Source organism: Phoxinus phoxinus, assembly GCF_949152265.1.
Source record: "Phoxinus phoxinus genome assembly, chromosome: 16".
In the NCBI taxonomy this organism is placed as follows: Eukaryota; Metazoa; Chordata; class Actinopteri; order Cypriniformes; family Leuciscidae; genus Phoxinus; species Phoxinus phoxinus.
The window spans coordinates 14,048,349-14,065,103 of record NC_136891.1 but is presented as its reverse complement, the minus strand read 5'-3'; the positions used below and the strand labels follow the sequence as shown (position 1 = coordinate 14,065,103).

Below are 16,755 nucleotides of genomic sequence, written 5' to 3'. Positions count from 1 at the left end.
CGGCACATGACACAAGCTAAAGAGCTGCGTGCATTTACTTTAAATAGTCCCTCAAACTTGCATATGGACATACATTTTGAGGCAATAATTCCTATAGTTACACAGAGCGGCACTTGTCTAGTGTTGGTGCTGATCTAATCCATTGCATATTTCTCAAACCTAAGACAAGAAAACACAATGAACATTCTAACTTTTAGTCTGTTTGGGGAAGGGTAGGGAATCAATACCCTATTGAAAATTTTCAATTGTGCCACAATACTGCAAATAAAAATACTCCACACTTATTGGCTACTCAATTCTAATTGTATTTTGGTTATAAAAAGCTGTTAAAATAGCTTCATAATTAATTTAATATGTAGTTTTATTAATTCATAGTTCATAGTTCTGTCTGTGGATTGTTCATAATTTGTATTGTGGGTGATAAATAGGATTTGTAACTATTTTAGCTAGTTTGAACCCATTATTTGACATCACACTCGTACTTGATATACGCTATAATATGGTCAAAATAAAATAAACCATTTTTATCATTTCTAAATAAATTCTTTGAAAGGTAAAAAAGGAACTTGAAAAATGTATACTTTTTTTTCAAAGCTACATTTAATACCTATACATTTAAATGTACCATAAAATGTTATTACCGGTAACGTAATTAATGTAATTTGTTTTATATTGAGTATACTTAAGCCTGCCCAATAGAATTAGCATAATATACAGCATTGCACTCTAGGTGAAGAAACTTCTGTAAAAGGATTCTTTTGCAAAAATTCTATATAAAAATAAAGAAATTCACAAGTACACAGTTAATAGTTATTAACTTTATTGAAAGCATCAAGCTCTTAGTACAGATATATTTAGCACATCTTGACCAACCAAGGAAATAGCAAGAGAATTGGAACAGCAAAGTTTCCCCTTCCCAACTTCCTGTGACATTCCCGCAACTGAACCCTTTCTTCAGAGTTCCCTTATCAACCTACACAGGCTGGGAAGAACTGCGAGAAAGATGAAAAAAGTCCAAAACATTTGAAAAGTTCACTCCCCACCTCCGTTTAGGGCCAGAAAAAAAGAAAAGGTAAAGTATATAAATATATATACTTGGTCCGCAACATCAATGTATAATGTGTATATGTATATGTAGAAATCCCACGTATAAAGGCCAGAAAAATGTTTGAAACTACCAACCCTTCACACAAAAAGTGCTAGGTATGATATGTGCTCATGCTCATGTTAGTTCTCCAAGCAGTGACACCTGTTGTGTCAGTTAAATTGAATGGCTTCAGTGTTTCGTCTGAACTACTACTGTAAACATCCAGAGACATTCATTACTAGACTGGCATTTTGCTGGAAGATTTCTCTAGCTTACGATGTTTCACAAACCGATCTGCCAGTATGAAGGAGACATAACGGAAACATCCTCAACTACACCAGCTGCACACTTCAGGTTCTCCGTCGGCACGAGGGAGGGCCAAAATAAATACCGTACCCACTGCGCATCACACTCAGGACCAGCAAACCAAGATGGTTACATTGAACGAACAGAAATTAAACTTGTTAACGTTACAAAGGGCTGAAGCAGAGACACTGCACAGTAAACATCCCGCTAATCGCATGCACTGGCAAATAGAAGAAGAAAAAAAAAAACCTTTCCCTCGATGCATAAAGAGGGCATGATCTGGAGAGGTGGACAAACCTACTGCAAAAAAGAAGAAAAATTAATAAAACTGCAGTTTCTGCAGCCGTGGGGTGTGGAATGATCCGGGTCGACCCTGACATGCTCAGATCAGTGCGTGCCTATTGTGTGCTAACCAGCTTCTGTAGAGAAAAAGAGAGAGGACTCATTTTGTTTGGAAAAAGGAAAATGCTTTGCTGTGCGATCGGCACACGAAAGCAAAGTGTCTGTCCAACCGTTTCAATTCAACAGCCGGCTGGACAGCCCTAGGGTCCTTCACAATGACAAACCACTCTCTCACATGGTTCCTGCTACATTATTCAGACAAATCCTTGCTTCTTTTTCACTACACATCGTCACCTTTCAACTAACTAATTATTTTTTTACACAATACATTCACGAGAAAGGCCTTTTGAGGAAAGGAAGACGACAGTTGAATTTCACCATAATGGTTATATATTGCAGATTATATGTTGTTGGCAATTAAGGCAACCGTTAAGCAACTCATCTTTTGAAACATTCACTTCCCTGTACTTTGAATAACGACAAAACCTGGAAAGCTGAAGAAAATCAGATGAACGAGTATTATTATTTTTTGTATCTTCAAACAGAAATAGAAATATTAGCTACCTGTGCAAAGTTCAGCTTAATGCTAACATTGCGTTTTCACTAGCCGACGTTAGAGGTCTTAACCAGAGCAGGTCGACACTGAAGGCGACGGTTAAGTTACTCAACTTCTACAACATTCACTTCTCTAAGTACACTGAATAAACACGACTGTCTGCAAGGTTGAAGAAGAAAAAAAGATGAACGAGGAATATTTTAAGTTTTTTAGGATATCTTCACAGAAACGTTAGCTAGCTATACAGTAGTGAGTGGCGTATATTTAAATAACGTCATGTGTATCAAACCAAAGTCAAGGGAAATTAAATGTAAATCAAAAACACCGTTTTACAAACCGATATAAAACACGGTGGTGTGTATTGGTGAAAGCGGCTCTTGTGGATTGGTCTGAGCACGTCAGGGCCCTTGCCTAGTGAGGCCGGAAACCCTGTCTGTGGGGGATGCGAGGGGACACTTGCAGGAAGGGAAGGGAGCATTGCATGTATTGGGACGGTGTGACATGCCTCACACACACCACCAAGTTCAAGAACTCTACATGCACTTCAAGATCACAGCAAGAATGGGCTAGAATATCTACAAGGACACGAGAAGAGCTTTCATGCACGAGATCTACGTCATAGGTACAAGAATGCATAAATGTTAAACTCAGGGAAGATCTACAGCCAGGAGACTCCACACACAGAGGCCGTCTCTCCGCCACAAGATCCTCGCAGCCGCACGATTTCTTCTTACGCTTCTTCATTTCAGAGGTTCAGCTCTGGTTCTGCTGCCGATTCTTGGCGTAACTGGTGAAGACGAAATTGTAGTCGTTGAAGTGGGCCAACTGGCGGTCCAGGCGGCGGAAGCCCTCGATTTTCTGAGCCGGAGAGAAAACGCTGCGACATTTGGAGCTCTGTAGGGAACGAGACGAGACACATGAGAGCGAGTTTGATCACTCAGAATCACAGCGTCAGCTGATGCCAACGGTGAAGATATAGAAGCTGCACGTCACCTCTGAATGTTCACTAACAATGGACCTTGTAAACTCCAGGCTTGACTGCAGTAACAGTGTAACGGAGAAAATACAATCAAACAGGGACCGAGTTATTTTTATTAAATCAATTTTATACCACACTCACTGATATTGCTACAACGGCATTGCACTGCAATTAGAAATCCAGAAACATTCAATGCATCGGTCAGGCGGTTGCGTAAATATATTCACAAGTAATATTTATGAATAAAATTATTGGTTACAGTTTATTTTAAGGTGTCCGTGTTACAGTGTAATTATATATTTGAGTACTGAGTAATGTTAAAGTAAGGGGGGGGATATTCTTATTAAATAACAACATTTGAAAAACCTACAGGTAAATCTTCTATAAATATTTGTGTGTCTTCATTTTCTTTTGTTTGCCTACTCCAGTTCTTGTTTAAACACACTAGACAAGCTTATTCTGTGCATTTTGGGCACTTTTTTTCAAAAGTGTGCTTTCACTTTAATTGACCCTTCACAGGGAGCTTGATTGACAGGTGATCTGACCAATCATACTTCGCCATCCGCCATTTTATCTGAACAAACCAGTCAGGAGAGTTAGTAGATTATAATGGGAAAATTTGAACTTGACAAACGGAGTGTACTGACGTCTTTCCGCGGTTAAAACAACATTCCTTATGTTCATTCATGTTTATTTGATGATATAAATTAACTAGAAGGAAGAGATGATCGGTTCACGAGCAGCTTTAACTGAGGCTCTACAGCGATCTGACAGACACATTAAAGAGCCACAAAACAGTATTTATTGTTTAAATTTCTTTATATAAAATAACCCAATTTGAAAGGTGAGACTTTAATATCAAAAGTAACCCAAAAGTAACCTGGTCTTTGTCTGTCAGCGTGTTGTCAGTGTCCTCTCTGCTTCGTGATGCGTTTTTCACTGTGCGAGAACATGGTGTGGCGTGAGAGTGGCGTAGCTTGTTGGACATAGCGACAGTAAATAAGGGGGGCTGGTCTTGGCGAACGGTCAATGGAGCATGAGCAGCGCAGCAAAAATAAGACTCCGCACTGCTGCTCACGCAACGCTCGCACGCTGCTCCTGCTGCTCCCGGTGTGAGCGCACTCATTGATCAACATGCACGCTGGAAAAAATACGCGCTGCTCACGCTTACGGTGTGAAACGGCCGTTACTGGTAAAATGCAAGTATTTATCCTCAACTAGTTTTGTGGTGTAGGTCCACGTATTTTTATGTTAACTTCAAATAAAACTAATAGTAATTTAAAGATGTGGTAGCATTGGATCTGGATTGGAAGGATAACTCTGGGAGTTGGAAGGGGTGCGTCGCGATTCTGACTTCTCTGAGTGGATCTGAGTGTCGCGATTCTGACTTCTCTGAGTGGATCTGAGTGTCGCGATTCTGACTTCTCTGAGTGGATCTGAGTGTCGCGATTCTGACTTCTCTGAGTGGATCTGAGTGTCGCGATTCTGACTTCTCTGAGTGGATCTGAGTGTCGCGATTCTGACTTCTCTGAGTGGATCTGAGTGTCGCGATTCTGACTTCTCTGAGTGGATCTGAGTGTCGCGATATCGGTTTTGTATCGCGTATCGTAACAGCCCTAGTAATTACTAGGGTTAGTTGTCATTTGTTTATAGTATTTACTATAGTGACTACATGTAATGTGTAACAAGGACACTTTACAATAAAGTGTTACCAAATAATTTTATTACAGACGGATGAGGAACAAAGTTCCTGAAATAACTGTTCGGTTTGTCTGCAATAGAAACTGGCGTCCCTCAACTGAAGGTGTATTACTACGACAAACATTTACAATGCGTATACAGCTCTGGGGCCGTATTCACAAAAGAGTTCTCTTAAATGGCAGTAAAAGTTTAGGTAAGAGTTTCCTCTTAAAACCCATTCACAAAGCTGCTGAGACCAACGTTACCAAGATGTTTTGTGAATACGGCCCCTGATGTATAATCATAATACTAGCAGTCTAATTGTGTAACGTTTCTGATGCGTCACTGCGTTGCATAACAATGTACCTGATTGACGAAAAGCGTTGTCACAAATTTCCCTGGATTGAAGACATCCACAACCTTGCGGATGATCTCATCATAGGATGTCTGGGAGAGGTTGGTTTCAAAGCTGACATAAGAGAACTCTGGTTCAGGGGTGATGTGAATCGTCCAGTAAGTTCCCTAGAAAGAGAAGCGATCAATCAAAACAGAGCCACTTTAGATGACGCTTCTCGTAAAGAAACACAGCATGACATGTCTCCTTACATCCGTTTTCATTCCATTCATGGAGTATCCACAAGGGTTGAACATCGTGGCATCAATCACTGAACCTGGAATCAGGTCACGAATTCCACTCATCTGTGGAGACACCAAAGACAACATTCAAGCAGGGCTGGGTGATAACACGAGAACCATACCAATGTAATTTTCCTCAAAGTATAACAAAAGTTTGATATAATGTTAGTGCACCAAAAGCGGAACGAAACAGCGCTATTTGAACCGCGGCACACAGATCATTTATCAAACTGCAGCGCAGCGAGAGCTAGATCACATGACCACTAAACAGCGATCCAGTGAGAAGCACTTATTCAGCAAGAACTCAAATGTCTCTGGTTTGTCAGCGCTGTTTCATCTGGCTTTAAACTAGTTTAAATCAGAGACATTGTGCCGTGAACGAACCAGTTAGGAGGCTTTTCAATCTACAAAATCACCATCATTTACCATTATGTAAAACATACAGGATTTACTGTAGAAACACTCACTGGCAGGCCCACATTGTACAGGGAAAACTTCGCCCCTGAACCGCACAATGGTTTCGTAGCAGAAATGTGGTATATTCATATCGAATTTTTATTGTATTATTAATGTAGAAATGTATTAAAGTAGTAATGGAAATTAATAAAAGTAAAGTCCCAACTCAAACAGAATATTTGACCCTATGCTGGTGTCATTCTTTTATAGACGTTACTGTTTTTGTTAATCAACTAATTTAAATCTGCATCCCAACTCAAGCTACTGTCAAAAGTGCATTTCTAAGAGACAAAGCACATAATATTAATATTCCACTGCGAACTGTGCTGAAGGTACACGTCAAAGTCAGGAAACACAAACCTGGTTCATGACTTTAAACAATATCACCCGTTAGCACATGCAGAAACTAAGAACCTCAACCTCAGATTTGAAAGATGTTTGTCATGTTCTGACGATAAAGAGCGGTTTAGAACCACAATTAACTGTCTGGTTATTACAACTGTCACTCAGGAGCAAAAAACTGCACAAATCGACATATAGAGACAATTACTGATATTGATTGATAATATTTTCGCCATATCGGCCTCCCCTACATTAAATTCACTCTCGCTAAAAAAAAAATACTGGGTTGTGCGTCCATAAACCGTGGCACTTCAATCATGATCAACGTATTACCATGGTCTATGTTTCAACATTATGTGCTTTTTGAAATGTTCAGTCGTTCGCCAATAAAGAAAACCAATGACAGAGCAGAAGTGAACCGTACACGAGTGACATCATTAGCAGAAACACCGTCTTTCATGTAGAACTGGTCCATCACAGCTGGGTCAAGGTCACTCATCAGAACTTCTAGTGTCTGGTCCGCCTGCTTATTCTCCCAGTATTCCGGCAGCTCCAGCGTAAACAAATACCTTCAGGACACAGAGGACCACAATACCACGGAAATGTCAAATCGAAGTGGATGTCAGTTTTGTTGTTTGGTTTTAGGAACAGCCAAATACTCCACTAATCAAACATTTGAACTTTCCAATGCTAAAATTTGGCCTCATAGTGAGAGGAAGAACAATTCCAATGCATTCCAGTTAGGGGTGTCACGATTCTCCAAATCCTCGATTCGATTACATTTTCGATTCTAAGGTCACAGTTCGATTCGATTCTCGGTTTTTACTTTTTTTTTAAGCACAGGTTGCTATGCATTATTAGACCAAACTTTTATGCATAATATCTGACCTTTGTTCACAATGTAGGCTACCACTGTCAAATTTAAAAAATGTATTAAGAACATAATTTAACAATACTTATATCTTCAGTCAATTGGAAACTTAAGCAAAATAACCTGCGATCTAGTTTCTCTTTTGTAACTGCAGTCTTCTTCAGAGAAGATGACATTCAAGTTCACAACAAAACAAACAAACAAACAAACAGACAAACAGTTTAACAGATACATCTATGCGTCGCGCAGAGCCACTTAAAATGTTAACACTTTATTCTCTGAGAGTGTACACACACACACACACCGGCGGCGCCATTCGGCGTCTGTCCGCGACGCCAGCAATGGCTCAAGACCTTGTTCAAAATTAATCCTGCCGCGCCAGAGAGCGCCATTCACATAGTTTTATATTACATTTATTTTAAATTAATAGATTTTATATACATTTATTTGTGTCAAATCGTCGTTATTACTTGCTGCAATATATATGTTTTACATTCATTTACAGAAATCAGCTGGTTGAATGAAAATTGCTGATGTTATCAGATTTTCAGGATACATTCAGTTAACGGACGCTCTCTGAGATAAAGTGCAGACTAAGCAACGTTGTACAGTAGCCTCATAACATAGACATGATCTTAATTCCATAATGTCCTTAAACATAATATTGCAGGCCATAAACATGAAAGTGCGCGTCCGGTGTTCGATACCTCGAGTTGTCACAGACGCGACGCGGCGCTTCTCCTCCGGTGTGTGCGATATGGCGATACCTCGAGTTGTCACAGACGCGACGCGGCGCTTCTCCTCCGGTGTGTGCGATATGGCGATACCTCGAGTTGTCAAAGACGCGGCGCTTCTCCTCCGGTGTGTGCGATATGGCGATACCTCGAGTTGTCAAAGACGCGGCGCTTCTCCTCCGGTGTGTGCGATATGGCGATACCTCGAGTTGTCATAGACGCGGCGCTTCTCGTCGGGTGTGCGGCATCCAGAGGAGGTTGACTCGCAGCATTTCAACACGCGTGTTTTTTTCTGCTTGACAACTTCAAGCGGACCGAACGTGACATGGGGGCGTGGCAGCATCGACGATTTTATTTTTTAATTCGATGATCGAAATTGTGACTTAATTTCGATCGATTTCGATTTAAAATCGAAATCGTGACACCCTTAATTCCAGTGCAACATTGAGCCTTTGGTAACAACGGTTTCTCTGCAGGCAGATAAGATTGTGAAGTGTAGGTGATGTAGAAGCTCACCAGCAGTCTGAGTTCAGACGCCCCATACAATAGGCTGCTCCATCTGTGCACGGACACAAAGAAAATACATACATTAGGATCCATTTATTATTCAATCAGACATAATACTCACTTATCACTATTTCATACACAGTTTGCTGCTGTTTCTCATTTTCACGAAACCGTACTTGGAAAGATCTGGCTGAGAAACTCTACTTCCTCCTGGAAGTTGCGGTGAGGGAACTCTTGATGGGTGGGCTTCATAAAGTTTTTACGAGAATAGAAGAAATTCTGAAAAGGGAAAATAAAAAGAGATGATCATAAAGATACGTTGTACAAACACAGACATGCTTACCCTAAAGGGACACGGTGAAGGAAAACGCATGAGATGGGAGGACAATAGTGAGTGGCTGCATCTGAAACACTCGAGTGATTCACAACCGCTAAAAAACATGTTCTGTATAGTATGAGTGTAATATGGACAGTATCATGGGATAGTAAAGTGTCCATCGTATGCAGACCTCAGAATCTCACCAGAAGTAGGTCATCCGGGGACTTTTTCCCTACTCTTTTATTAGTACTGAGAATTCACACACTTCTTTTGTCACACATTTAAGTCTAAACTCAAAACTTATTTGTTTAAGCAGTATAACTGCCCAGCTTCTATGCTGTCTGTAAACCGTGTTATGTTTGTTCTTTTTGTTCCTGTTAGTGTGTGTTTGTATTCGACTGGAATGCGATATGCAACTGCAATCGCTCATGTCTTGGACTGGGCAAATGTCTACTGTCCATTTATTATGTATGAACTGACTGTTTACTCCTTACTGTTATTGTTAAGCGTCCTTGAGTTTGGGAAAGGCGCTATATAAATTTAATTATTATTAGTTTTTCACCAACTATACAGTAGGGAAGTATGCAATTTCAGACGCAGCCAATGAGTTTGTGTTCCCCTGAAATATTTGAGAAGCAACGCAAACGCATTGACAATGTTTCCTCCTATCTAGGGATCTCACGGTACCAAAATTCCAGTAGTCTGTACTGATACCATTACAATTTTACGGTTATCTGTACCTATTCCGGTACCACATCAAAATCTGTTGGAACTATTTGAAAAAAAATATTAAAATTAATAACTTTATTATTTATGACGGTAATCATAAATGAATAATACAAATAAGCATTGAAGGCTACATGCTGTTTAAACGTGTATTGCTTATAAAAAGATCAAGTGAAAAATAAACAACCTTCTATGCACACTGTACTGTACAACATGCAGTAGCCTAATATAATTATTTCTGTCAATTTCAGTTGAAAAAGTTAAAACTAACTTTTATTTTGACGGGTTGACGTAAATACCTTCGAGTTTCTGTGTCTGTATATGATATGACGATAGTTTTTCTAAAATAAAACTGTAAAATTTTCATGAAGTGACTCTCAGAGTGGCTCTTGAGATGAATTTCATCATGTCCTCCTAATATCGTGAGGCAGCAGAGACTGAAAACAGCGTGAGCGTCACGCGTGCTTCAGTGTGTGTGTGTGAGGTAAATGAAACCGCGCGCCATTTAGAGACTAGCAGAACATGCAGGCTTAATATTTAAAATAGTCTTTTTGTGGTATAATATACACACAGACAATGATTAATCTTTGTGAAATCACATGCAAATTGACTAATTTGAAGCTCACTCTCTTCAGTGGGTCTGTAAAATCTCACACAAACTCATAAACCGCATGCGTTGCGAGCGGAACTTCTTAAGTGTGTTATCTCGCATTACTGTGGTTGGAGATAGTGTGCAATAAATTCCCTTCCCTAAATATAAACCTGTGTGTGTGTGTGTGTGTGTGTGGTACCTCGATGGCATCAAAGCCGCAGTACTCGCGAGCCAGTTCCAGCAGTGGCACCAGTGCCTGCAGTAAGAGGGTGGTTCCGCATGTCTTCAAAATGAAACGTCTCTTGGAGACAAACATGCTACTCTCACTGACAGAGAAAGAGAGAGTCGAGCAGGACTGGTTTACAATATAAAAAGATAAACAATGGGAATATCAAAAATTTGAATGCACTTTTCCACACCCACTACAACCCATAACAAAAATGCCTATAGAGTTGGGAAATTTTTAGGATTCAGTTCTCTTGAATTATCTCAGTTAATGGGTTAACGGATTCATTCAAAATGTCTATGGAAACCACTGTGCAGCATTTTAATTGGTTATACTAAACGGATGCATATACAATTATGCTAATGATTACATATTTTTTCTTTATTGATTTTTTTTCCCCCCAGCAAAAATACATGAATGCCAATATCTTAAGTAACTTCTTTCAGACAGCTATGAATAGCTTTGAGCCGAATCCTTCCTTTGACCCTTCTGTCTCTCAGACGTAATAAAAGGCTTAGCTTATGCTTAGCAGGACGCATTTACAACACTGCATCTGAATCATCCACCCCATGACCTGGTGAATGTCACATAGATGCCATTCATACTGGTCTTATCTCGGAGCTGAAACACTACTGTGTGCTTATCAGCGGTGACCGAGGTCAGGGTGCTATCGCTATTAGCACAATGTATCACGTTGTGATAGAAACATTCAGTGCTTGCAGGAACACCAAGGCTGTATGCGTCTATCCAGCAATGGGCCAGTGAAATCTTAAAGTAAACGCCTGGACTTGAAGCATTTGAAACATTAAACTTAACAATATTCACATAAGAAAAAGTCTTTTAATCAGTTTGAGCAGTAATGTCACTACAAAGAACCTATTATTACACTTCTCAGTGTGGAGAAATCTGAATTTTTATGTTGATTTTAAGGTGTTGGTCAATGAAAGAAGTTCAGCAGTTTTGAAACGGCTGAAGGATTAGTGCGTCATCATTACAATCCTGTCCTCTGACCTCAGACAGACACACAACAATGTCAAAAGCTCACCTGAGTATATAAGCTTCCTGCTTGTCAGTCTTTGTCACACTTATAATCAAACAATGCACATTCTCCAGAAGTTTGTCCCACTCAAATCTGAAAAAGCACACAGAAAGAGAAAAATTAAGACCCAACTTATTATTAGGAAACAATAATCTATTGTTTTCTACATGAATCCGAGTAGGTAAGCTACTTTTTATACTGGTATTTGAAAAATATCACGTTTCAAACATTGCAGCAATGGCAAATTTTTCTAAAGTTAGACATTTTGTAAAAAAAGAAAAAGAAACTGATGAAGTATGCAGCTCATTTAAGGATTAATGGCACAGGATGGACATCTGAACGCAGATTGGGTGGATGATGTGGTGTGTGGCTGAGGTCATTTGCTCTGCGCAGACAGATCTCAAATCACACACATTTGGCTCAAGCTCAGGTGGTTGTAAGGGGACATTCAAGAAGACCATGAATATAACGAGTTTATTTTATGATAACCATTGTATTTTTACAATTCCACCTATAACATATCCATTACAACAAGCAATTATACAGTTTGGTGTCATACAAACATTCGACCACAGAAAGTTGTGATCACAGGGCTCCAAACTAACTTTTTACTAGGAACACTTTTGGCCCCCTTACAGAAAATGTAGGGGCACACCTTAAATCGAACTGCAATGCAATAATTCACATTTAAAGCTTTAAAGTGCTGGATAACGTGTGAAGCACTTGAATGTCCTTGAAAAGTGCTTGTATTTCACTTAGAAGGTCGAACCCTGAAATTAAGTAAAAACATTCAACTATTTCTGCCACAATACCATGGTTACAGTTAGCATTGCTACATTCAATCTAGTGTTGTCAAAAGACCGGGTACTTCGGTACCATTTAGTTACTAAAAAAATTAAATGGTTACGGTACCAGCTTTTCTTAAGTACCGGTGGTACCGAAGTATCGGGTTAATCCGGTTCTTGACGCGCTGTCCGAAAGGTGCACAGTTGCGTTCTCTTCATAAACACACTGAGACATGGCGACCGGCGGCGCCACTAATGTGGAGGCTCTGAATCCACTTGTTGACAAGAAAGGAGAAAAGAGCCGTTCACATAGCGCATTTTTTGCGCGTGCAAATTCGTTTTCCAGGCGCGCCTCTGTTCATGGTTGCATAGCAACGGCAGACGCAACGGGAGAGCACGCGCTTGTGGAAAGGAGAAATCGCTGTTTGATCTGATATCTATGGTTTATAACAGATAATTATACACTGAATTTGAATGCTTCTCACTGGATCTGGCAGTTATGTTATTAATTCTGCAGCAAATTCAAATGTTTTCTCACTGGATCTCCAGCGCTGTTGTAACTGTGTCACATGATCAAAGATCGGCCCACGAATAAACCTGTTCTGAGCTGCGCTGTCTATAATAGATCCGAGCTGATAAACGGTGAGAACATGAATGCATGAACTTCAACTCCAGAGAAAAAAAAACGATCAACATATCATAAACACACAGAAACTAAGAGGTCTTCACAGCAACCCGTCAAAATAAAAGTTTGCAGTAACAGAAATATATTACTGTTGTACAGTAGAATTTAGATGCGCCTCAATGTAATAATACTAACACTAATAATAATAATGTTATCAAAACTTTATTTTTAAGGAATAATTTCTTCCATGTTTAACAGTAGCTCAGTTGTGCGGCATGTTGTTTGACATAAAAAAAAGTTTGTTTGATTTCATATTATTAAAAGATAAATTAAATGATGTTTTACTTTTATGTCTTTATTTGATTACAAGAAAATAGGCTACACACCACAGAATTTGTGGGGGGAAAAAAACATTTAATAGAAATGAAACTAAAAAAAACCTTTAATTTTTATTTCAATTAATTAGATTTTTGATTATAAAAAAAACTTAGGCTAATTAAACCATTAACCATACAAGCGTGCTGCTCATGCTCCGCTGACGCTTGTAGTGTAAGACTTTAGGACTTTAGTTCGCCTCTGAAAGTAAGATCATCACACGGCAACACTCAAATCTGTGTTTGCGCTGCTGCTGATCTGGAGAGAGCAGCTGCCATGGAAATGTTTTCAACCACACATTATCGTGATTTAATGCGTTACAAACATTTAAATAACGGGATAAAAGTTTATAGTTTGGTTCTATCACCTACGGTAATCATGTCTATGGTAGTAATCAAAAGAGTAAATCATCTTTTTAAAGTATTTTGACACGAATTGAATTTATTATCGTAACAGGAGGTGGCGACAAATGAGTGTGTCATTGAATCATTCATTTAAAAGATTTATTCACAATTTATCAAATAACTTATGTTTTTATGAATGAGACATTGACTCCATCCAAATGATTTTTTTTTCATTCAAATTAATAGTATATTTTTAAATAGACTAACACAATGAACATTTTTGTCAGAACCTCTAGGTTGTATGTAATTTTTTATTTTTTTTGGTTATCTAATGTTTTTCTTCTTCTCAATTAAAAAAATAATAAAAATTCATCAAATTATAATATAAATGTATCCAGAATCATGTAGCTCTACTCACTAGTGGCTCACCATTAACAGCCATGTCCCAATAACACAATTATAATGTTCTTATTATAATTTTATGCATCTTATATGACGGACTTGCGCTGCACGTTACTGTATCCCCCCCCCCCCTCCCCCCAAATCATATTTCAAGCAATTAAAAACCATCATGGCGAACAGTGCGCATCTAAAGTGTCTCAGCTGAAATTAATAATAACTTATTTATTGTCTTTAATATATCGGCCAAATTGTTTTTATCAAGCCGATACGGTGGTCGATATATTCCCAATTAAAACTGTCCCGGAATGCTTTCAATCTCAAATTATACAAATACATAATTTAAACATTACATTTTTAAAAATTATCATTTGAACCATGAATAAACTATTTTAAATTGAATGCTACTAATGTATAATATATTACGTGTACTTGTTGATATGAAATATGAGCCGTGATGTGAGAAGAAAATCAAGATAAAAGGAAATCAAAACATTTTGATCACGGTGCAATTGTCAAAACAAACAAAAACTGAAATTATATTAATATTATTTTTTGATGGTGTTTTTATGACACCTAATATGAAGTGAGTCACTGGAGAAAGTGCTTCCTCATGCTGTATGAGAGGAGGGGCAGCTGCACGTCCTCCTGCTCCGACACTAATGATCCTCTCTCTAGTGTCTCCGAGAGGGTTAACGAACGCTTTCCCGGAAGTAAACTAATACCCTCATCAGTCATTCAGACAGCCGTAGCCAGAGGAACCGCAGAGATCAGCTTTCAGTACTTCAGAGAAACTGAAGGGACAGCTTTACGCCAGGATACTACAGACACATCCGTGGAACTGATGTCCTCTTTCACGTTTTTCACACTTGTCTAAATGAGCAGAAAAGTATTTTATTTTAAGATTGTTCTGCACATATACATTATGACATATTCAACCGTACAATAAAAAGTACAAGAATGGTATAAATATAAAATACACTATGAAAAATAAACGATGTTTTTGGAAACTTCTTGCGTTGTTATTTTAGGACCCTTTTTTGGTAGCATCATTATAGCTTTTTCGGACGTTTTTGTAGTAATAGATAAATCTGCCACTATTTTGAGAGTATCAGTATTGGCCAATAATCATGTTATAATTTATTTATCCATTTACTATACATCTACCTGTCTAACCCTGCCAACTGTCTGTAATGCACATATTTTAGTGAACTTAAAATAAATCTATTACATAAAGTGTTTATTTTTCAGCTATTTTATTTCATGCATCTCTCATTAGTAATAAAAACACTGCAATATAGCCTTGTAGACATCAAGACACATGTTCAACCATTCCTGCACGTTTCCTTGATGTTGTGTTTGTGTTTAAAGCGACGATGTTGTTGTGTCTGCATAAATTCATCAGTTCACAGTCATTGATCTGCAGCTGTTGAGCTCTGCTGCGCACTAGAAATCAACCAATGAGCAAGCGGGGCTCTCGACCAATCAAAGCGCGGGGAGGAGCTTACGGCGTGTGACGCAGCCACGTGACTTTCACATGCAGGCTCTGCGGCGCAGGATCAAACCGCCATGATAGTTCCCAAAAATAGAGCCCTTACATGCACTCATTGACATACGCATGTGTTCACATCTCTGCGATTAAAAATGTTCAGAGAGGAATTCCTTTTAAAAACACTTGAGGAAATGAAGATTGAATCCTATAAACGTTATATCTGGTGTCAACAGAATAAATGCGTTCATTTAAGTGCACCGATACAGCAGATATGGTGGTGTTTGAGGAGGTGTGTTTGCTATGGCGCCATATATATATCAGCTAGCGGTAGCCACTAGCTAATCAATTGACCAACATTCACTCACGCTAAAGCGAGTCAATAACGGATTTAGACAGAAGCAGAGCTGAGCCTAACACAGCAAAGCATCAATCTAACCGAGTGACGACTCAGACGACAGCTGAAAATCGCAGAGCGATGATACGAGATATCAACAGATCCAGCCTAATGTTGCGAGATGCATCAAGATGTTGGTAAACATGTTTGTTGATGTTATAATAATTTAAGTTCGCGCTGCAGAAAAAGCTAATCGGGGCTCGAGGTTCAGCTCCAGTCATGACAGCACAAATGAATGGGTGAAAAGGGGGATGGTGTGTCAAAAATGGCCAAAACTGCTGATCACGCCACGGGTGTCAGAGCCACATGTCACTCACCCACTCTCTCTCCCGCAGAACTATTAGCGATTATATTAACGTTACTAACACCGTCGGCATGTTTTAGGCAGGGCTTAATAGGCAGGGTGTCGTGAATCAGATCAGTAAATCTGGCTCGGTTAAATCCAGCCTGATACGGATTCACCCACCTGGGGATAGTGCGCAGATCCCCGGTCCCTTTGGCCTCGTCCTGCCGGGAGAACCAGACCTCCAGGAGTTTCTCGGTCCCCTCGAAGAAGTGTGCACCGCTGTCCTCTTCCATCGTGAGACAAACAGACTCCAACAACAGAAATTAAAGCGTCGGATGGAATCCCAATTTAATTAGTCCTTTATTGGTAGTTATAATTTATTAGCTTAGTTACAGTCCTTGAGCAGTCCAGATGTAGTTGCCTTGTTTTTTTTTACCGTCTTCCCTTTTGCAGAGAATACCGTGAGCGAGTGCTAGCTAATATCGCCGGCCATACTGTGTAAGCGCAGAATGGCAGACTGCGCGGAGCTTTTATTACCTACTAGCCAACGTCATCATCTTAGTGACCAATCACGACCAAGAGGCGGTGCTCGTCTCGGCAGCGATTGGCTGTAACTGTTGTCAATCAAATGAGATGTTGCGTAAATGTATGAATTCA

At 39.3% G+C, this 16,755-nt stretch overlaps 1 protein-coding gene across 2 annotated transcripts; it reads right to left on the bottom strand.

Annotated features, from left to right (window-relative positions):
- Positions 1-797: 797 nt before the first annotated feature.
- amd1 (adenosylmethionine decarboxylase 1) lies at positions 798-16,619 on the bottom strand. 2 transcript variants are annotated; one of them, XM_079584129.1, is made up of 10 exons: positions 16,279-16,619; positions 11,405-11,491; positions 10,333-10,459; positions 8,673-8,775; positions 8,506-8,548; positions 6,809-6,953; positions 5,557-5,649; positions 5,317-5,472; positions 3,285-3,329; positions 805-3,185 (listed from the first exon to the last, which is right to left on the bottom strand). In XM_079584129.1, the coding sequence occupies exons 1-10, from the start codon at positions 16,389-16,391 to the stop codon at positions 3,045-3,047; spliced, it is 1,053 nt and encodes a 350-aa protein (XP_079440255.1). In that variant the 5' UTR covers positions 16,392-16,619; the 3' UTR covers positions 805-3,044. The 2 variants fall into 2 exon arrangements, with proteins under 2 accessions (XP_079440256.1, XP_079440255.1); XM_079584130.1 differs by lacking the exon at positions 3,285-3,329 and having other exon boundaries at positions 798-3,185; positions 16,279-16,604.
- Between the last annotated feature and the right edge of the window lie 136 nt (positions 16,620-16,755).